The 23,197-nt window shown below is 44.0% G+C and overlaps 2 protein-coding genes across 2 annotated transcripts in view; one reads left to right on the top strand and one right to left on the bottom strand.

The window, feature by feature from the left end:
* Positions 1-23,197, bottom strand: part of LOC143485401 (putative G-protein coupled receptor 141) — a 58,136-nt gene that overhangs the window by 5,081 nt on the left and 29,858 nt on the right. The gene's annotated exons all lie outside the window — the stretch shown is intronic.
* Positions 1,444-6,713, top strand: LOC143485475 (uncharacterized). Its single transcript, XM_076984919.1, has 5 exons — positions 1,444-1,613; positions 1,789-1,884; positions 2,845-3,225; positions 3,346-3,628; positions 6,639-6,713. Exons 1-5 carry the CDS (start codon positions 1,444-1,446, stop codon positions 6,711-6,713), a joined length of 1,005 nt encoding a protein of 334 aa, XP_076841034.1.

The following is a 23,197-nucleotide window of genomic DNA, read 5'->3' as shown; positions in this document are numbered from 1 at the left end:
AAAACAAACAAAAGAACATTCAAAATACATCACTAGTATTTAGTTCAACCACATTTGGCTTTTATAACGGCTTGCAGTCTCTGAGGCATGGACTTGATGAGTGACAAACAGTATTCATCAATTTGGTGCCAACTATGATAGCAGTTGTCAGATCAGCTTTGCAGGTCGGAGTCTTCTTGTGGACCATTTTTTTTTCCAATTTCCAGTTGGTGGTGCTGCATGATTTAATGTGAAAAGTAGTGATTGCAGATGGAGTCTCTGACGACTCCACCATCTCTGTTGTCACCCACATGCATGTAAGGTTCCTCATCTGTGGGCATGTCAGAGATGGTAGGCTGTCGCTCTTCCTGGATATTTGCAATGTGTAATACCACACATGCCATTATTATGTGGCATGCCCTCTCAGGGGTAACATTGAGCCCCTTCAGGAACTGGAACCTGGCCTCAAGGATTCCTAGGGTCATTTCAATTCTTTCCCTGGTTTTGCTGTGGTCCTGATTGTAGCAGGATTTTGGTCCAGGTGCAGGATCTGAATATGGAGTCATGAGGTATAGGGCAGGCAGGGATACCCTCTGTCTCTATTGTCTATCTATATATATTGTTGTACAGTGTGGACTCATGCACGGATCCTGGCCATCTGTCTTCAACATTTGTGATGAGATGGGAAGCATCTTTATCTTCATTAAGGATTATAAAGGTTAGTACCTGTACATTAATGCTATGAATGGATTTTCTGTTTATGTAATCACCTCCATGTTCTAATGGTGCTGTAATAGGTAGCATATGTGGGTTCCATCAATGCAGCCAATCACTCTAGGAAATCCTTAAAATGTATATGGAATGAAGTTCATTATATATTGCTTCTCCTTTGCTTAATTTCTTTATTGTCCATGTGAATTAAAGACAAACCTACGATGCTGTGGAATTTTGTCAGGGCTGGGACCAGGACCATCCCTCCTGTCGCCACCAGAGGGAACCCACGAGCTAATACTCGTGGGAGACGCAATCAGCGGTGAGGACCTGCAGCTGTGCCTTCCCCTATTTAATGGGCACGGTGTAACGGGGGTCCTCAGACGACAGAGGACCCACGGGGTTTTTGTTTGATGGGCTCAGGAGCAAACTCCAAACACAAACAGTGAACTGAGGCCTCCGCGAGGAGCGGGAAACGCAGAAAACAAAAGCAGAGAACAAGTCTCTGAAAATACCAACTAAAAAACACACGGAGGCAACGGCTCGACGTGTCGGTACAAAACTGGCGCACAAACGAACAAAACAAGGAAACCTAAGAACCAAAAACACACGGAGGCAATAACTCAACGTGTCTGCACAAAACAGGAGCACAAACGAACAAAACAAAGAAACCAAAGAACCAAAAACACACGGAGGCAATAACTCAACGTGTCTGCACAAAACAGGAGCACAAACGAACAAAACAATGAAACAATGGTACAGGAAGGAAACAGCGAAGGAAAACTTGAGGTAGGCCAGGAAGGGCGCAGGAGAAAGACTCGAAGAGTAACAGGGGAAAGACTAAACAAACGAGAGAGTAACGCACTAGAGAAGAGCAGTATACCGGCTGGCAGTACGAGCGAGAGGCAACGAACAACTCAGCAGTGAGGCACTGCAACTGTGCCTGTTAAATAGGGGAAGGCACAGCTGCAGGTACTCACCGCTGATTGCGTCTCGTTTGCGCATTCAGTCTAGCACTCCTTCTAGTGGCGACCGGGGGGACGGTTCTGGACCCAGCCCTGACAGACGTGGGTAGAGTGCGCCCTCTTGTGGCGATAGGGGGAACGGTCCTGGGTCCAGCCCTGACACACGGTTGCAGTGCCTCACTGCTGAGTTGTTTGTTGCCTCTCGCTCTTGCAGCCAGCCTGTTACCCGGTTTGAGCAGTCGTCTCTCTCTCTCTCTCCCTCTCTCTACTGTTTTTCGAGGTATCCTCTCCTGCGCCCTTACTGGCCTTTCTCAAGTTTTCCCCAAGCTGTTTTCTTCTCTATATTTTAGTTGCACTGCGGGAGTATGGGGTGGAGCTTCGGATATTTATGCGGGTTGCGCGTTGCTCACGGAAGAGAGAGAACCCTCACAAATGAGGAAGAGCAGGACTCTGTGTTTTGGTGTTGTTCGTTTTGGCCCGTTTGTGTATTGTGTGTGGTTGCAGTTCTTCTACATATGTTTTGACGTTCAGTTCCACGTGCTGGCAGTAACTGTTACGGGCGAAATAAAACACCTTTCCCACTCTTGCGAGAGAGAGCGGTGCTGCTAGGTTTGGGGAACGGTGCCGCTAGGTTTAGGGAAGATTTTGCGCGCACTTACATCGTGCAACACGTAGGCTACCTCTGTATAGAAGCATTAGGTAAGCGGAGGTCGCCATCCCCTGTAATTTCGGTAGGAGTAGTAAGAAAGTCGTATGTATATACACTACCGTTCAAAAGTTTGGGGTCACTTAGAAATGTTCTTATTTTTGAAAGAAAAGCAGTTTTTTTTTCAATTTAGCTAACATTAAATGCATAAAAAATACACTCTATACATTATTAATGTGGTAAATGACTGTTCTAGCTGTAAACATCTGGTTTTTAATGCAATATCTACATAGATGTATGGAGACCCATTTCCAACAACCATTACTCCAGTGTTCTAATGGTACATTGTGTTTGCTAACTCTGTAAGGAGGCTATTGGATATTTAGAAAACCCTTGAAAACCCTTGTGCAAGTAAGTTAGCACAGCTGAAAACAGTTTTGCTGATTAGAGAAGCTATAAAACTGACCTTCCTTTGAGCTAGTTGAGAATCTGGAGCAATTGTTGGTTCGATTAAACTCACAAAAAAAACAAAAAAACAACCAGAAAAAAACAACTTTCAATTGAAACTCGACAGTCTATTCTTGTTCTGAGAAATGAAGTCTATTCCATGCGAGACATTGCCAAGAAACTGAAGATTTCCTACAATGGTGTGTACTACTCCTTTCAGAGGAGAGCACAGACAGGTTCTAACCAGAGTAGAAGGAGAAGTGGAAGGCCCCGCTGCACAACTGAGCAAGAAGACAAGTACATTAGAGTCTCCAGTTTGAGAAATCGACGCCTCACAGGTCCTCAACTGGCAGCTTCATTAAATAGTACCCGCAAAACGCCAGTGTCAACGTCTACAGTGAAGAGGCGACTCCGGGATGCAGGCCTTCAGGGCAGAGTGGCAAAGAAAAAGCCATATCTGGCTAATAAAAGAAAAAGATTAATATGGGCAAAAGAACACAGACATTGGACAGAGGAAGATTGGAAAAAAGTGTTATGGACAGATGAATCAAAGTTTGAGGTGTTTGGATCACGAACATTTGTGAGACGCAGAACAACTGAAAAGATGCTGGAAGAGTGCATGACACCATCTGTCAAACATGGTGGAGGTAATGTGATGGTCTGGGGTTGCTTTGGTGCTGGTAAAGTGAGAGATTTGAACAAGGTAAAAGGGATTTTGAATAAGGAAGTCTATCACTCCATTTTGCAACACCATGGCATACCCTGTGGACAGTGCTTGATTGGAGCCAATTTCATCCTGCAACAGGACAATGACCCAAAGCACACCTCCAAATTATGCACAAACTATTTAGAGAAGAAGCAGGCAGCTGGTGTTTTATCGGTAATGGAGTGGCCAGCGCAGTCACCAGATCTCAACCCCATTGAGCTGTTGTGGGAGCAGCTTGACCGTATGGTACGAAAAAAGTGCCCATTAACCCAATCAAACTTGTGGGAGCATGGGGTGAAATTTCTCCAGATTACCTCAGCAAATTAACAGCTAGAATGCCAAAGGTCTGCAATGCTGTAATTGCTGCTAAAGGAGCATTCTTTGACGAAAGCAAAGTTTAAAGTAGAAAATTATTTCTACCATGTCAATGTCTGGACTATATTTCTATTCATTTTGCAACTCATTTGATAAATAAAAGTATGAGATTTCAGGGAAAACACAAAATTGTCTAGGTGACCCCAAACTTTTGAAGGGTAGTGTATGTGTGGGAGTAGTTAGGGATTTAGTTGTTTTTTTATTTATTTCTTTTCTTGGGCGACCTCCTTCGTTCTCATACCTGTGTGGCACCAGTGAGAGCTTGGGTATGTATATATATATATTTATTTATTTATTTATATGTTGAACATAGAGGTGGGTTGTGTCTGGTGGATGTGTGGTTGAGCATTGTAAATAAATCAGGTTTCAAAAGGTTTTCTCCGGTGTCTTGCCTACCATCTCACCACCTAGATCCAGCCTTAGTTGCGGTTCTTCCCCTGTAGCCTAGACGTGAGCCCAACATCAGGGAGAGGCGTAACATAACTGACTTCGGTTCTCTCTAAGCTCAGTTTCTGGAACGGAAAACTCTGAGTTTTCATTAACTCAGAGTTTACTTACCCTGTTTCGTCACTTAACCCGCTTCCTGGAATACCCCTCTGGTATTTGCATCGAATGAATGTGTCTTTCTCCAAGGAATGCCTTCACTGCTTTTGCCCTATGGCACGATGCATTGTTATCTTGGAAAATTATTTCATCTCCAAACATCTGTTCAATTGAAGGGATGAGAAAACGGTCCGAAATGTCAATGTAAACTTGTGCATTGATAGAAGAATTAACCACAGTCATCTCCCCAGTGCCTTTTCCTGACATGCAGTCCCATATCATCAAGGACTGTCGAAATTTGTTTTCTTCAGGCAGTCCTCTTTATAAATCTCACTGGAACGGCACCAAACAAAAGTTCCAGCATCATCACCTTGTCCAATGCAGATTCTTGACTCATCACTGAAGATAACTTTCATCCAGTCATCCACAGTCCATGATTGCGTCTCCTTAGCCCATTGCAGTCTTGTTCTTTTCTGTTTAGGTGTCAATGATGGTTTTCTTTTAGCTTTCCTGTATTGAAATCCCATTTCCTTTAGGTGATGTTCGGTCACATACATTGGCTCCAGCTTCCTCCCATTTATGCTTCATTTGTTTAGTTGTACTTTTTCAGTTTTCAAGACAAATGGCATTAAGTTCTTTGTCTTGATGCTTGGAGGTCTTTCTTGGTCTACCAGTACACTTGGCTTTAACAACCATTCCATGATGTTTGTATTTGGTTCATATCTTGGATACAGCTGACTGTGAACAGCCCACATCTTTAACAACCATGCGTGAAGAGTTACCTTCTTCAAGAAGTTTCACAATCCTCTCTTTTGTTTCAAGAGACATTTCTCTTGTTGGATTCATGGTTCTTGCCACTCCACTTCATCCAGCAGCCCTCCAAGGTGTCATGACTGCAGGTGTTTTTAACTGCAGACTAATGAGCAGACCTAATCTGAGGCAGGTGTCCATTTAGGAAAAGGAAATTGACTGGGTGTGTCCTTATTTTCTACCTCCAATTTGAGTGATTCCATATTTTTTTTCCTGTGCTTGATCAATAAAAGTAACATTTACTTTGTTTCCACAATATACACAGTGGACTGAACCAATCAGGATATAGGACGAAAGCAGCCCCATCCTTTCTCTGCATGGTCCGCTGTAACTCCCGCTACGTTCAGTGTTGTTAAAGGAGAGGCAGCATGGAGCAACAGAAGTGGCAGAAAGGGGATGCAGAGAACTTGCGCGCGAAGAAATTGAAGAGTCTCAATGTGTCCATTTTAGGCTATCATAGCATTTTAGATATTTAGGTTAAAGGTGTGTTGAAAGGCTGCATAGTAGTTTGAATTTGTAGTCTCTATGCTGTGGTTCAACATGTTTTAAAAAGCACTCAAACAAGTAAAATTACAGATTTTAAAACTTATAAATGATAAATGAAAGCTTTGCAATTTAAGCATGACTACAGTAAGTGTAAAATAATATAAAAGTAATATTAGCAAAAGATATGCCCACACTGAATGAGACTAAAACTGTGTCAGACATGTTTGTGTATGAATTCATAAAGCAGCTTTGTAGCCAGATACAAATACATGTTATAGCTGTTTAAAGGAGGGAGCACCTTTAACCTGAAGAATTAGAATTAAGCTGTTATATCGGAGAAATTCAGAAAATACATATTAGAGATGATTTCAATAAAATCATAAAAGTGATTGTGATATAATAATGCTAAGATTGAATCCAATTGTTTTTTTTCCACGTCGTACCCCACATAAATTACAAGTCGGTTGTGCTCCACTAATTATGAGGGGCCGGTCAAAACCAAAAATGCCAGGGCCGATTTTTTGTCCCAGTCCAGCCCTGGAGCCAACAAGTTGTACTTTGGAATGACCTTATTATTGTATCATGTTTTTGATCCGAGTTTGTTCTACAAAATAAAATGTATGAATGAGTGCTCATCCCAGACTGGTGATTCCATACTTTTTGCCAGGGATTGTACTCTCGGAGAGACAAAAGAGTCTGAGAATTTTTGTCAGAGCTGCATTTGACGTGCTACAGATTTTTTGCACTTTTGCTGCTCTCCAAATATCTTTGTAAGCTTTAATAAATGTTTCAAGGTTAAATGACTGAACTCTGGTGTGTTTCTCTTTTGCATCAAACGATTGCGTTGCAAGACCCTGACATACGAGCAAAAACAGTGCTCGAGCTGGTACACATCGACCTAGCAGGCCTGATAGATCCAATAGCATTTACAGATGATTACTCTAGCTCAGTGGTTGTCTATTTCCTAAAGGCTAAGAGTGATGCTGTCAAAGCCACTAAATGGTTCTTAGCTGACAGCACCATAAGGGACAGAGAAGTGTTTTAGATCAGATAATGGGTCAGAATTCATGACAGGAGATTTTCCAGAGAAGGGCATAAAACATGAGACATTGGCACCGTATTTACCGCATTAAAATGGCACAGCAGAGACCGATGATGAGATTTCGGTTGAAGCTGAAGCAGCATTAACAGGCACACAAGAGAAAGATCCTAAGAGAGATTGGAAGCCACCCCAGTACTTATAAGACTATATAAATTATATATATATATATATATATATATATATATATATATATATATATATATATATATATATATATATATATATAATAAGATAAGATAAACCTTTATTGATCCCACGAATGGGAAATTCAGTCTCCCCAGGACCCCGGTGTAAAGCACAGAGAACCTAGAGTGGCCATACTTCAGGGTGTCGCCGTACAGATTAGGGAGAAACATAGAGATAGACATTAGGAGGAGACAAAAAAATATGACCACGATTATTCTCACAAACAGGACAACAGTCTGTGTAGAGCTGGGTATCGAAATTCGATACCGAAATGGCACCGACCGAAATGTTTCAATACTACCGAGTACCGAAAAGTCTAAAAAAAATCGGTGCCTATTTTCGATACTTCGCATAAAACCGCGAAGAGCGCCATGACATACAGAAACGTGGACAGCACACACAATTATCTAAACATGTCGAAGAGGTCAAAAGTCTGGCTGTACTTTGAAAGAGTGTCTGAAAGCAAGTGCAGGTACAGCAAATGCCTCAAGATAGTGGCTTCCAGAACAGGCAACACGTCTAATCTGATGAAACATCTGATTACACATGGAATTAATCTTCGTCAAGAAAACTGCAGAATTTTCGACTGCATGAAGAACCGCAGCATCACGTCGCCGCCGGAGGCGAGAGAATCTGGGCTAAACATTACAACCACACTCAGACCCTGTCTCCAGTGATAAAACATCATCAGGTAAGTTAAAAGTTTACTGTGCTCCTTTCTAATGAAAACATTCATTATTATGCCGTTTGTTAGCGTTGCTAACAAATGCTAATGTTAGCGCAATGCTAGCACGTATTAGATAGCTAGCTAGCGGCTGAAATTCAGTCGCCATATTGTTAGGTATCACTTATCTACCATAATGTAGGATAAGTAACATTCCTTGGCCCGCCGGTGGGCCAGAAATATGTCATGATTAATATTTGCCAGTGTTTATGAATAATTATAGGCTCAATATAGACACCCAATATGTCATATGAAAGCTTAGAATCTCTGCTTTCCAGCTATCTAGCCAGTTTAGCTGTATTTCCTTTCAGAAAAGAAACATATTCGGCGAAACTTATGTTTTATTAAAAATATGATTCATACATTTCATATTTGCGGTTTTTATAAATACATATTTTATCCAATGTGGACATGTTATATACCATTAAAACCGTCTGGCTCTCCAGATCTCCAGAAAATGGAAGAAAATAGCTGGCATGGTAACTTGCAGCATGTCGATTTCATGTTGTAGGAGAGTGCTTTGACAGTGCTAAGGCCAGTTCAACTCGAGCTAATGCCCACGGAGGAACAACCCCATTCACTGTAGCAGAAAAGCTGAGGATGTCCGTTGAGAAAAGGGAGGAATGCCACAGAGCTGTAACCAATTTTATTGTTAAAAGATTGCAGCCCTTTTCAATTGGTGAAGCTCCCTGGTTTAGGTACGATAGACAGTTTGATTTAATCTTCTATGGCACACCTATAACAAGTGGCAATAATGTGTTGGTGTTTTGTGGTTAAATTAATTTTTTTCTGTGTTTCTATTTATTCAGAGAGATGACAAAAGCATTAAATCCCATGTATCAGCCCCCAACCAGAGATATGCTGTCGAACACATTAATACCTGCCTGGTAGTTCAACATTAAAGAGAAGACAGTAGCAATAACTGTTGACAATGCAGCAAATTTGGATGTAGCAGTGAGGAGGACGAATTTGCTAAAGATTCCCTGCTTTGCTCACTGTCTTAACCTGGGGGCTCAGAAGGTGTCCTCAGTGCCTCTCCCGCTGGGCTGCTAAAATCAGGGCTGTGGTGTTATAGCTGAAAAGGACCAACTTGGCAAAGCCTGTGCTGCAGGAGAAATGGCGTCTTCTCAGTAACTACATGTTTATTTTCTCAAACAGTTTTGTCCTACATTGCTAGTCCGTAAGTAAATGAAATGTTGTTTTGTACAGATCTTCCAGACCATGGGGTCATCCTTGATGTAAAGACGAGATGGAACTCACTTTACCTAATGGTAGAGAGATTTTTGGAGCAGTACCCTGCCATACAGGCTGCCTCAATGGACCCCAGATTAAGAAAAGCAATGGAAAGGGACAGGTAATAACTCGACGTGTTATACATTAAACAACACTTGTACACATATGAAATTAGTCTGTATTATGCTAAGATTCCATGGGATTCAAAAAACATTTATAGCAAGCTGTGAATTCATTCATTTTAAGAGATAGCCTATAGTTTTAAGTACTTGTGCATTTCAGATTGGATAGGATTACAGACGAGGATTTCAAGAAAGCTGAGGAATTCATTGCAGTAATGAAGATATTGTACACCTCAACACTCTCTGTTTCATCTGAGAAGCTCCCAACATCTGGACAGATCCTTCCAATCTTGGCCAAACTTGAGAACCATTGTAAAATAGGAGAAGAAGACACAGTCTTCACTGCCACTTTAAATGAAAAATTGTGGAATGACATTTCTCAGCGTTATCAGGTGTGTAAAATTGATACGCTTATTTTCTCACAAAATGTAATCTGTGTAAATCGAAGTGTTTTTTGACTTACTGTTTTCACAGGGTGATAACATCAGAATGTTTCTTGAGGAAGCTACTGCAATGGATCCTCGCTTTAAGAATAAAGCACCCCATAGAGCAGTGGTTCCCAAAGTGGGGGGCGCGGAGGTATTGCAGGGGGGGTGCAATACCTCCCCCCCACCCCCCCCCCCCCCCCCCCGCTCAACAACTTGCGATCGCCACCCCCCCCCCCCCCCCCCCGCTCAACAAAAATTATTGGGCGCATGGGGGGGCACCAAATTATTCTCATCTACTAAAGGGGGGCACGACAGAAAAAGTTTGGGAACCACTGCCATAGAGCATGGGCCAGAATTGAAAAGGAAGTGGATTGCAGATTCTCCAGTCAGGTTATTATCAGTAATAACTCTTCAGTTTTTGTCTTAACATTATCTTTACCACAGACTGAGTTGTACATTCCTATTTTTATTTTTAGTATCCAGTGGAAGATGACAATCCCATTGACAATACTGCTGCAAATGTAAGTTATCACTTAATCATGTAGTATTTAATCCTAGTCTACCATAACGCCTAAAATATATATATTTTAGGCATTAAACACAGTTAAGTTGACTTGTGCTAAAACATTAAAAAAATGTTTTAGGTGTTCCCTGACTGCAAGAGGCCCAAGCTTTCGGCTTTACAGGAGCTGTTTGCAGAGGAGGACAGTGCCCTCACAAGTCAGACCAGTGCAGTCTTCTCCCCCAGAGAAAGTGCGAAAAAGGAGATACAGAATTACAAAGACATGCCATCCCTGCTGACTTCAAGTGATCCTGTAGCTTGGTGGTGGGAAAAGAGGGAATTTCTGCCAATTCTGTCAGACCTTGCATGCAAGTATATTTGTGTACAGGCATCTTCTACACCAGTGATTCTCAACTGGTGGGTCGCGACCCAAAAGTGGGTCGCAGACACGTTCTGGGTGGGTCGCGGACAGCTTGTTAAAAAAAGTACTCGTCTTTTATCTTGAAAAAAGACAGAGGCACATGCAATAATTTTGTTTTTTGCAATAATTTCAATAACTTTTAAACGGTCCATCTAAGACCACCAAAGTAGTTGGATTACATTAAGTTCATCTTTAGTAACAACCTACAACTAAAATATGGGTATTTATACCTTGCACCAATGTGTGGTGGTACGTTTTTGTCAAATATTTCAATAGCTTTTAAATGGGCCATCATAATTCCACAAAACAAGGTTGTTGATTAGGATGCACTTAATGTACTATAACTTGTTTTATGCTCTTATGATGGACATTTTAAAAGCTATTGAAACATTTGACAAAATGTGCACTTAATATTTATACAACTTGTTTTTATCTTATGAAGAATCATTAAAAAAATTTTTAAATCTTTGAAGAAAAACAGAGTGCGCAGTGCTCTGGGGCCTTTACGACCGCCACTTTCGTCCATGTTAAGGTCATTTGTAGACGGTAATAGTAGTACATTTAAAATGAGAACATGAAGCCAACTTAACCACAGTGTCACGTAGGGCAACGCCCCCTCTCGTAGCTGTCACTCTGGGTTCCCTCATGTCCGTGTTCCCTGCCTGTTTGTCCCGCCCTGCTCGTTTGTCTTCGTGTTTCCTTGTTTACCACGCCCCAGTGTCATTGCCATCACCTGTCCCTAGTTAGTTTCTATGTATAAAGTCCCGTCATTCCCCAGTCGTGTCATCCGTGATTTTGTCTACTTCGTGCCTTGTGCTTTGTATACCTGTTCTTCGTGAGTATTGTTTCCGCTACTAGAGTACCTGTTCCGTGTTTCCCCGTCGTGTTTGGTTTATCTGTCCGAGTATGTCTGTTGTCATTTCTTGTATGGACTGCCTTCCCGATATGACCTGCGCCCGGTATTACGACTCTGCTTTTGGAATTTCCTGTATTAAATCTCGCTCATCTCTGCAATTGTGTCCGTCTCCTCGCTCCGTTGCGCATGCAACGTTACATAATCACGGATCTATCCAGGACACAGCGAGAGAGCGAGACTCCGGTGAGTTTAGTCGCTGTAACGAGTTGTTGGCTGCTTCCGTGCAGTTTAACTCTCATGTGTTACAGCGCGAACGAGCCGGAGACAGGAATACCCCTGGCGCTGTGGGAACAAGGAAGTCTCGTCGCAGACCGAAGAAAGCGCAGTCTCTCACTACTGGCTTTCGCGGCGAGACTCCTTTTGAGCGCTGTGAGTCTGCCCTGCTTGACGAACGCCACAGGGGTGAGCAACCTGTGGTACAAGCAGCAGGCAGACGGAGGGAATGCACAGACGAGCTTTGGCTTACCCCTCGGTCGGCTCTCAATGGCTGCTGCGAGCTCCCGACGCCTCAGAGGAGGCGGAGCCATCGCAGAGAGAGCCACCGAGGGGCGTGTGTGTCTGTGTGTTCTTCCAGGCTCAACCCGGACACTGAGGAGGAGGACCTAACACCGCTGATCCCGCCGGCTACTCCACTCGACACCCCCATGTATTTTTTGGGGGGGAGTACAAGCCACGTCGGCGTGGCGGACACGCCCCCCGATGACGTCAGTATGGTGGTTCCGCCCCCCGAGGACGTCGGCTTGGCGGCTCCGCCCCCCGAGGACGTCGGCTTGGCGGCTCCGCCCCCCGAGGACGTCGGCTTGGCGGCTCCGCCCCCCGAGGACGTCGGCTTGGCGTACACGCCCCCCGAGGACGTCGGCTTGGCGTACACGCCCCCCGAGGACGTCGGCTTGGCGTACACGCCCCCCGAGGACGTCGGCTTGGCGTACACGCCCCCCGAGGACGTCGGCTTGGCGTACACGCCCCCGAGGACGTCGGCTTGGTGGCTCCGCCCCCCGAGGACGTCGGCTTGGCGTACACGCCCCCCGAGGACGTCGGCTTGGTGGCTCCGCCCCCCGAGTGCATCTCCTCACCTCAGGTTCCTGTCCCCGCTGCCCGTAGGCAGTCCGTGCCGGTTCCTGTCCCCGCAGCCCGTAGGCAGTTCGTGCCTGTTCCTGTCCCCGCTGCCCGTCGGCAGTCCACGCCGGTTCCTGTCCCTGCGAACCAGGAGGGGTCGTCCACGCCGGTTCCTGTCCCCGCGACCCAGGAGGGGTCGTCCACGCCGGTTCCTGTCCCCGCGACCCAGGAGGGGTCGTCCACGCCGGTTCCTGTCCCCGCGACCCAGGAGGGGTCGTCCACGCCGGTTCCTGTCCCCGCGACCCAGGAGGGGTCGTCCACGCCGGTTCCTGTCCCCGCTGCCCGCCAGCGGACCCTGCCTGTTCCCGCTGCCCGCCAGCGGACCCTGCCTGTTCCCGCTGCCCGCCAGCGGACCCTGCCTGTGCCCGCCGCCCGGCTCCGCCTGTGCCCGCTGCCCGCCGCCCGGCTCCGCCTGTGCCCGCTGCCTGCCGCCCGGCCGCGCCTGTGCCCGCTGCCCGCCGCCCGGCCGCGCCTGTGCCCGCTGCCCGCCGCCCGGCCGCGCCTGTGCCCGCTGCCCGCCGCCCGGCCGCGCCTGTGCCCCAAGAGACTGTGCTGCCCCCTGTTGGGCATGGACTTTGTGTTCCCCCTGCTCCGCCATGTACCTCCTATGTTCCGTTGCCCGTGTTCCCCTTGCTCCCTGGTCCCGTCCCTGGTTTTGTTTTGGTCCCTGTCCCCGTGGTTGTGTCTGTCCATGTTCCTGTTCCTGTGTCTGTTTCCTGTGGTGTCGTCTCTGTCCCGGTCCCCGTGTCTGTTCCCCAAGTTGTTACCCACCTTGTTCCTGTCCCCGTCACCATCGTCCAAGCCGTGTTTGCCTCAGTGTTTACCTCTGCCCTGTCCCCTGGCCCCGCTCCAGTGTCTGTCCCCAGTCCTGTTCGGTCCAGTCCTGCTCCTGTGCCTCGCCCTGGCCCTGTCCTGCCCCCCTGTGTCCCGTGTCATGCCGTGTCCCGGCCCAGCTCTTGGCCTGTCTCCCTGTCTCCAGTCCCTGCCGTGTCCCAGGTCCCCCGTCCTATTTTGTCTGGTCCTGTCCCTCCGGTCTGTCCTGTGTCCGCTGTCCCTGTCCTGTCTGCCCTTGCGTGCCCCGGAGTGGCACGCTTTGAGGGGGGGTTCTGTCACGTAGGGCAACGCCCCCTCTCGTAGCTGTCACTCTGGGTTCCCTCATGTCCGTGTTCCCTGCCTGTTTGTCCCGCCCTGCTCGTTTGTCTTCGTGTTTCCTTGTTTACCACGCCCCAGTGTCATTGCCATCACCTGTCCCTAGTTAGTTTCTATGTATAAAGTCCCGTCATTCCCCAGTCGTGTCATCCGTGATTTTGTCTACTTCGTGCCTTGTGCTTTGTATACCTGTTCTTCGTGAGTATTGTTTCCGCTACTAGAGTACCTGTTCCGTGTTTCCCCGTCGTGTTTGGTTTATCTGTCCGAGTATGTCTGTTGTCATTTCTTGTATGGACTGCCTTCCCGATATGACCTGCGCCCGGTATTACGACTCTGCTTTTGGAATTTCCTGTATTAAATCTCGCTCATCTCTGCAATTGTGTCCGTCTCCTCGCTCCGTTGCGCATGCAACGTTACACACAGTTACAAGGAAGAGAAAGACATCAGGCATGTTGGACGACAGAGATCCTAAATAACAGCTGATCTGATGTGAGTGTTGCAATGTTTATTAGTTTGTATATTATTATGGAGCCTAGAAAAAGTTATTGGTGTCTCATTTTTTCTTTTGGGACCAACTGGCTCCTTGAGTATTTTTTTTGTCTGGAGCCCAGCATGAGAACCATCGTGTTGCCATGGTAACCACCAATTGTTTACCCTTTTAATTTGTTATAACCAGAGGTTATAACATTTGTACTGTATAAAACTGGGTCGCGACTTAATGACAATGAGAAAATGTGGGTCCCGGGCTGAGACCAGTTGAGAACCCCTGTTCTACACCATCCGAGCGAATTTTTTCCACAGCAGGTGACACTATCAGTCTGGAGAGAGCATGTATTTTACCAGAGAAGGCTGACATGCTAATTTTTCTTAAAAAGAACTCTTAGAAACAGAACTGCATCCAGCAATATGCTTAGGTAAAAAGTTTTATAGTTAAGCTTAGGTAATGCTGATGTTTTTGTTCTTAATAAAACAGCACGAACATTGTTGCTCATTGTTGGTTCGAAGAAGATCCAAATAAAAAGATGGTAGGCTGCACTCATGTTGGCTGTTGTATTTTATTATTATTTTTTTACAAGTAAGAAAAAGGTATCGAAAAAAGTATCATTTTGGTATCGGTATCGAATTCAAAGTGTCGTATCGGTATCGATATTGAAAATTTTCAAACGATACCCAGCCCTAAGTCTGTGTGCATGCAAAAAATAGCACATACAGCATTGATAACACAGACAGTAAGCAGTGAGAGGCGTGATTCATTCAGAGAGGGAGGGGGAGCCAGAGGCCTGGCACACAGTCTTTGTGTCAAAGTTCGCGGTGGAAGGCGAAAGCCATCTCTGACAGTCTCTGTGTGGGGGTAGGAGCAGGTAACCAAGACGACGACCTTCCGGGAGAAATTTGTTTGGGCGCCAATGCAGATAATCATGAATGAAGAATTTAGCAGGGAACTTGTCCTTGAGTGTTTGAGCACACAAACTCCCCTTAAGTCAGCGGTCTCCCAACTGATCCAGCTTCACGCGTAGAGCATTGATTCCCTCCATGATCAAATCCAGCTTTTTAAAAGTCACAGTCTGTGTTTCAACAGTTCCAACAGTTCCAACAGCTCTACCCACTGCATCAATCAAGTTGGGCAATTTTCGTGGGCGTTCGATAATATATGACTTATAAGACTATATAACTAATATATATATAATATATGACTTATACGACTATATAACTAATATATATATAATATATGACTTATATGACTACATAACTAATATATATAATATATGACTTATAAGACTATATAACTAATATATATATTAGAGGTGTGCCAAAAAATCGATTCATATATCAAAAATCGATTCTCATTTACTACGATTCAGAATTGATTTTAAATGTCCCAAAATCAATTCTAAGTCGCGTTACGTAATTACAAAATTATGCGAGACTATACGCAGCAGGTTCTGGGACACACTCGTGTGAAGAGCAATACATTTGACACTCGTCACATGTATTAGCGAGAGGGAAACCCGCACAGCGACCCAGAACGAACAAACAAACCAACACGGGAGACTCAACGTGCAAGAGAATAGAAACCAAAACCGTGAGGGCTTGGAGCAAATAGAAACAAAAAACAACGCGCAAAATACAATGCGGGAAATATAACAGTTAACCGTAGTGAGACAGGAGAAAGAAACAAAACAACAACAGTAACTAAAAAACAGCGCGGATAAATGCAATGCGAAAACGAAACCAAGGACGCCAGAAGAAGTAATTGGCAAAAAACGCTGCAGCAAAATAAAACCCTTCCCAAAAATAAAGGCAAAATGGATAGGAAGAAATGCAGGATTGGGAAAACTTGAGATGAGTCAGGAAGCGACGCAGGAGATAGATACTCGAATAAGTAAAGAGAAAGCATAACAGAGAGGTGGCGAGACACCTTCAAACAAGAAGCAATCACAGAGAAAGCAGAGACTGGCTGAGAACGTACGGTTACGCCGGTTTAGTCTGGGACTGACTCTGATGCCCCTAGCCACGGCTAGGGGAACAGCATCCGAGCCAGCCCTGACAGCTTGTAAAATGAAGCTCAGGAATTTTGGTAACAACAAAAAGCATTTTATTTTACCAAAGCACATTATTTTTGTTAATTAAATGTGAAAGACACTTTATTTTATATCTGACTATATCTTATAAGACTATATCTGACTATATCTTATACGACTATGTCTGACTATATCTTATACGACTATATCTGACTATATCTTATACGACTATATCTGACTATATCTTATAAGACTATATCTGACTATATCTTATAAGACTACTGTATATCTGACTATATCTTATAAGACTACTGTATATCTGACTATATCTTATAAGACTATATCTGACTATATCTTATAAGACTATATCTGACTATATCTTATAAGACTATATCTGACTATCTTATAAGACTATATCTGACTATCTTATACGACTATGTCTGATGTAGCAGTGATCAAACACTAACAAACATTGACTATTGTTAGTCAGTGATTTGCCTCAGAATTAGAGAGGCAGTGAATTCAGCAAATGCACATCTGTGGATGGATGCCATGAATAAGATTCTCTCATTGAAAACACATACACACTAACCCCTTTACCAAAAAGTAAATGAGCAGTGGGGGGTCTCCTCAATTAAAAGTGAAGCTGGCAGATCAAAAGCAAGGTACATAGCCCAGAGCTATAGTCAAATAATGGGTGTAGACTACAAGGAAACATTTTCCCCAACCGCTGACATCACATCAATACGTGCACTGATGCAAATGTCAGCACAATATGATATTGAGTAACATCAGATGGATGTTAACAGTTTGTCTACATGCCCCTATACACAGTGAAGTTTAAATGGAGCAACCAGAGGGTTTTGAGGTAAAAGTCACATACAGTGGAAGAATTAGTTTGTAAATTGAATAAATCATTATATGGACTAAAACAGACTGGTAGAAATTTGAATAAAGTGTTGCATGACCATTTAAATGAAATTGGATTTGTGCAGAATCTTGTTGACCATTGTGTCTATATCAGAGAGTGCCAGAATGGGAGGGTAATACTAAATAATTCTTTGGGTTGATGACCTTTAATCACAGCCAGTGACTACCACCAACTCAGCGAAGTAAAGGAAAAGTTTACTACAAAATTTAAGATGAAGGATCTTGGAAAACTAAGACAATTCCTGGGCAAAGCCATCAAGTACATAGCCATCAATTTTCTACCACAGAATGGTTGCGCAAGCAGCACATTTTTTGTCCAGTTGTTGCAAGTTACAAGTTTGAGTAATGTTATGTCCAGACTGTGACATTGTGGAGAAGGCAGAATGCTGAAACTGCAGTACTCTCAGAAACATCTTTTATTAATATGAACAATAGACACAGCACTATTGTAACATATAAACAAAGGTTCATGAACAAACATGGACAATCAACAACTGATAAAGACCAACATCAAGACACATGCCTATATACACGAAATACAATGAGGGACGAGTGTTGCCAACGAGTGTTGCCAACTGTTGAGAAAACTTCACAGCTTTATACTTGACGCGTCGCAACCGGCGTGAGGGTCCGCACGCCGAAAACGACGTAATCGCGGTGGCTCCGCTCGTGCACCTCTCGAATTTTGTAACTTCGCGCATGCTGAGCTTCAGCGCAATGAACAAAGTCATGTTTGCAGGGGTTATACACCTTTAAAAGGTGGAATTCAAGCACGTCGGTTATTTTTTTGGCACGGGGAGAACTTGTAGATAGTTTAATCACAAATGCCTTCTCTAGTGGAGTTTGTTTGGATTCTTGCGTTTTTTAAATATCAGGATGGTGTCGCGTTAAATGATTTTTCAGATTTGTGGTATTCCCACAATATTTCACCTCCATGTTGCACAGTTTACACACGGCTGTGCTTTTATCCAACTCTTCCCTACCATCATGGTTTCTGAATCCAAAATTTAACCATACATCTGCCTTCAGGTTCTTGGGCATTTTTACCAAGTGGCGGTGCACGAGAAAAAAGGATGGTCTCGCGAGATAAAACGCGAGACGTTAAAACGGTTCACATATGCGGGGAAAATTGGCTAATTCTAAAGATCGATCTCAGGTTTCAAATGAAGATCGATTTGAATCGAAAGATCAATTTTTTAAACACACCCCTATCTGGGGCCGTAACGTTACATATAATAAGGCGTCATAAGATCAAATGTATTGGGGCACTAAAAAAAAAGAAAATCAATATGAAAGCCTTACTGCTTTACAATTTTACATGCACTGAAAAAAATGGGAAAATGGGGGTTGTTCATTTTGTAAAACAAATAAATATATATAACATTATATGTTAAAGTATAATGTTTTTATTGTGCTGTTTCCCTTAACATGATTCAATCATGAAACATCCTCGTAAATAGTCTTGTTGTTAGATGGACATGTTTCAATCATGACCACATTACATGAAATAGTTGCAGACATCCCAAGTCTCCCTGAAGCTGCGGGAGTCTCCCGCATTTCGGTAGTGGTTTCCTGATGCCCGCGAGTCAAATATAATCTACCGGAATTCAGAACGAGTGACCCAAGAGTGCACACAAACATGCACACAGGCGACAGACTTTTTTTTTCCTGTTCTCTGCAAAGTCACTCCCCCCCCAACAACTTACACTCGCCAACCCCCCCTATCCCACAGGAGAGACTGAGGAAACTTTAGAAACACTTCGAGTGGAACTTAAAATGGATGTAAAAAAGAGGAAACGGCAAAGAAACAGTGCATCGAAAAATGGACAAGACGTTCTCATACAGAAGATTAAAGGTAGTTCGGGAAACACCCATGGTAAAAGATTTCCAGGAACGGTGGCCTGCGCTCTTTGATGTGTTTGATGTTTGTAAAATGGTGATGAAAAATATACTGAATTGAAGTTGGTTCAGCCAAAAAATATTTGTTGTCTATTTTTTCAGATAAACGCTGAATTCAAGAGAATCACCACTCTGCCACTGCAGTCCCGGTTCCTCTCGCAGACATTCTGTCTTCCAAACGTATTGCTCTCTGTAAGAAAGAGGTGGACTAATAGGAGTAAGATGTAAGATGAAGTAAGATGAAAAAAAAATTCATTAATTTTTTGATTAGGATATGTAGTAATTTCAAATCTGTCCACACGTCCTCTAGGAAGATGTCGACCATGGGCGTGAAAGTGTTCTGAAGGGCCTTTGTGTGTACCTCAATGAAGACTTCGAACATCTGATACGACAGCATGTAGTGAGTATTTTGAAACTGCTAGAATTTTTAACATTTCTAATAGTTGCATGACCTTTTTAATTATTTATTATACATATGATAATCATCATATCTGGCAACACTGATTACTGCTTCCTATAGACTGCATATATTGCTGAAAGGAAGTTTATTTGATGTGAAAACGTAAATCTGTCAATATGTGTTTGATAACTCTGGCTTTCTCAAGAACCCAGATGTGGCACAAAAATCTGAATTTTATTGAACTCATAGTAGTCCATTAAATTGTTAAATTCAGTTTCAAACTAATGCATTCAATTTCAAATTATGCACATGCAGATTTAATCTGAGGAATTCAAATTCAGTTTCTGCTGGCACAAGTTTTTTGTGATTTATCATCTAGATCAATTTTAAGCAGTTTACATACTTTTAGCTTTTCATAAAATCTGACTAATTATTGGATAAAGTAATTTTTCTCAATGCCAACTAAATCTGAAAAAGTTAAATATTGCATTTTAAGCTACTAATGTTTATGTGAATGAGTGAATTTTGCATTTAGCTCATATGGTCTGGTTGCTTTCGATTTATTTAAATCTTTTTTTTTGTCAGGGAGTAAGTGATACAGCCTTTGAAGAATTAGTTGAGGAAACTACAGTGGGGATCTTCACGGTGAAACAATTGGAGGTGCAGCCTACTCCAGACCATGTAGGAATTCTCCTGGAAGACCAAACTTATCCAGGATTTAGACAATGTTCCTCTGGCGGTTGCACTACTGTTTGGCCTCCTGTATGATCTGAATCTGGATTATCCTCATCAACTCAGGTATACCTTTGAAGTGATCCAGAAACTGATCATGGAGCTAGATGGTGACACACTATCAAAGAAAGTCCAGGTGATGTGGCATCTTTCCAAATGCTTGAGTGGTTCATTCTTTCAGTCAGAGCGTCAGTCAGAAACAGCTTCTTTCACTTTCATTGTTCAATCTACAGAACTATTAGTAGAAAGTCATATACACTAGTATTTAAAAGTAGGTCAGCAACTCAGAAGACAAGGTAATGATAACATACATTTTAAAACTAGCTATATATTATCCAATATATGTATTAGTCCACTAAAGCAAAGGCATGAGCTCACAGTTAGTGAAGGCACTGGTTAGGTTAGTATCAGGTGGCAGTGCTATGATAACAAGCTTGAAAATTTGAAATATACCCAGCAACTTGCTCATTTTGCATTTTGCTCATTTTTAACTGCTGCAAATACAAAATCATAATGTACACATAACGTATAGTAGTATGTCTCCCAACTAATTATTCCACATGTACTTGTATGACAATTTTGAATGCAAGTTATTATTTCACAAAAAAAAACCTTTTTTTCTTTATTGTGAGAAAATAAAATGAGCAGAGAACAGCGGTGAGAAGAACAGAGAGAAAGAGAAAGACTAGGTACAAGGAGTAAGAGCGAACACAGGGGTGATAGTGGGAAAAATTCCTGAGCCTGAACTTTTTCTGAGCGGGGGGGTGGGGGGGGGTGGTGTGGAGTATTAGTGTACCATATTTACAATATTTAATAATTTAATAATTAATCTTTAAATTAATTAATAATAAATAAGTCAGGTAATCATTATAGTGAAATAAAAAACTAATTTCTATTAATATTCTGAGAAAATGCTGTAACCTAAAGATTTATATTAGACACAATTGTCACGTATGGCTACGCCCCCTCTCCCCGCTGTCACTCCAACGTCTCTGTTCCTCATGGTTTTGTTATTCCCTGCCTGTTTATCCCGCCCAGCTCGTTGTCTCTGATTCCTCGTTGTTACCACGCCCCGTCGTCATTGTTTGCACCTGATCCTTGTTTGGTGTTCTGTGTATATATATCCCTGAGTGTCCCTTGTCGGTTGTTTTGGATGTTTGGATGTTGGTGTAAGGAATGCCACCTGATCTGTCTTAATCAACCTCACCTGCCCCTCATTACCACACCCCCTTCAGCCTTACTTAAGCACTTCACCAGCACATCTCAGTTGCGAAGTATTGCCGACTCATGCCGCGTACCAAGCCTTTCTATATCCTGTCTGCTCTCCTGTGTCCTGACCCTCGCTTACGTCCCCGACCTTGTCTCCTGCCTAACCCCTCTGTACCTCCTGACTTCTGCTCCCCCGGTATGACCCTGGACCGTCCTGACCACGCCAAGAGAACGCTGTTACTGATCCTAGTACTCGTGATTCACCTGCCTGTGTTTGTACCAGCGTCTCATTTAAATAAAAGCGGTGTTTTTCCGCATTTGGATCCCTCTCTGCCTGTTCAATACGTTACAGAAATACTTCGCCATCAAATGGATCCAGCAGAAGCGACCATCGCGACTCTCACTGAAACGGTCCGCCAACTCACGGATATCATACGGAGTCAGGGAATTAACATCGCTGCCCTTCAGGAGGCTGTCCGCCTCGTCACGACCTCTGCTCCCACCTCCGTGAGTGTTCCTGCAGCAGAACCGGAACGCTACGATGGATCTCCTGATCGCTGTCGAAATTTCCTCCATATACTTCACGTATCATCCAGCCCGGTTCCAAGCCGAGTTACACAGAGTCCACTTTATCCTGTCGTTCCTCACGGGAGTAGCAGGCGCCTGGGGTACAGCGTTGTGGGAAAGCCAGGACCCTGCCCTCCAGTCGGAGAGTCAGTTCACCGCAGTGTTCCGGGCTGTTTTCGATCATCCCGCGGACGGACGTGATGTGGGAGATCGGCTCTACGAACTCAAACAAGGACAACGCAGTGCTGCCGATTATGCTCGGGAGTTTCGTACGCTAGCTGCAGGAAGCGGTTGGAGTGAGTCTGCCTTGAAAACGGTTTTCCGCCGTGGTCTGCGAGACGACGTCCAGGTTGAACTCGCCTGTCGTAGTGAAGCCCTCACTTTATCAGAGTTTATCCAAGCGTCGATTAACGTTGACAAGTTGTTGTTGACTTACCACTCCAGTAAGACTGACGCTCCTGTCGCTACGTCTGGTGCACCACCTTCCAATGTATGTGCTCCGAGTCTTCGAATGTCAGACGAGTTCGTGCAGCTGGGCAGGTCCCCACTAACATGCCGATTGTTACTGAAGTATAGTCAAGTTAGCTTACCCGTACAAGTATCTTGGGGCGGCATAAATACTAACCTGTCTGCGTTAGTTGATTCGGGTGCAGCAGGCGATTTCATAGACCAGGACCTCGCCTACCACCTACACCTTCCCACTGTACCTATAGATCCCCCCGTGAGAGTGAATTCGCTGAATGGACAGCCTATAGGAGAGGGCGTGATTACGCTACGTACCTGCCCCGTAGAGTTGCGGGTTGGTCTGTTCCATAGTGAAATGAGAGAGTTCTTCCTCATATCCACGCCCCGAGATCCCGTCATACTCGGGTTTCCGTGGCTATCAATGCACGACCCTGAAATTTCCTGGAAGAAGCGAGAACTCGTACGTTGGAATGAGAATTGTCTTAGTAAGTGCATGCACCTACCACTCAGGTCCTCCTCGGTGGAAAGCCCCGACACTCCTCTCTCTGACGTCATCCCCGAGCAGTATCGCGCATTCGCTGACGTCTTCGACAAGGACAGTGCCTGTCGTCTGCCTCCTCATTGTCCCTGTGATTGCGCAATCGACCTCCTGCCTGGAGCCCCCTTACCTCGTAAGACGAAACCTTACCCTCTATCTCTCTATCAGGCGATGGAGTCCTACATCACCGAGGCTCTGCAGAAGGGGTTTATTCGACCATCTACCTCCCCGGTTGCTGCTGGTTTCTTTTTCATCGAAAAGAAGGATGGGGGATTACGACCTTGTATTGACTATCGTGCCTTAAACGCCGTAACGACGAAAAATGCTTACCCTCTCCCCTTTATCACAGCCTCCCAAGAGCGAATATG

This window comes from Brachyhypopomus gauderio, unplaced genomic scaffold (genome assembly GCF_052324685.1).
Source record: "Brachyhypopomus gauderio isolate BG-103 unplaced genomic scaffold, BGAUD_0.2 sc34, whole genome shotgun sequence".
Lineage (NCBI taxonomy): Eukaryota > Metazoa > Chordata > Actinopteri > Gymnotiformes > Hypopomidae > Brachyhypopomus > Brachyhypopomus gauderio.
This window is presented reverse-complemented; position numbering and strand designations above follow the sequence as displayed.

Coding starts and splice junctions, on each gene's coding strand:
- LOC143485475 (XM_076984919.1), top strand. CDS start 1,444: ATGGTACAGGAAGGAAACAGCGAAGGAAAACTTGAGGTAGGCCAGGAA. Junction 1,614..1,788: donor AGGCAACGAACAACTCAGCA/GTGAGGCACTGC, acceptor TTGTGGCGATAG/GGGGAACGGTCCTGGGTCCA. Junction 3,629..6,638: donor AGGCAGCTGGTGTTTTATCG/GTAATGGAGTGG, acceptor TATTTCCTAAAG/GCTAAGAGTGATGCTGTCAA.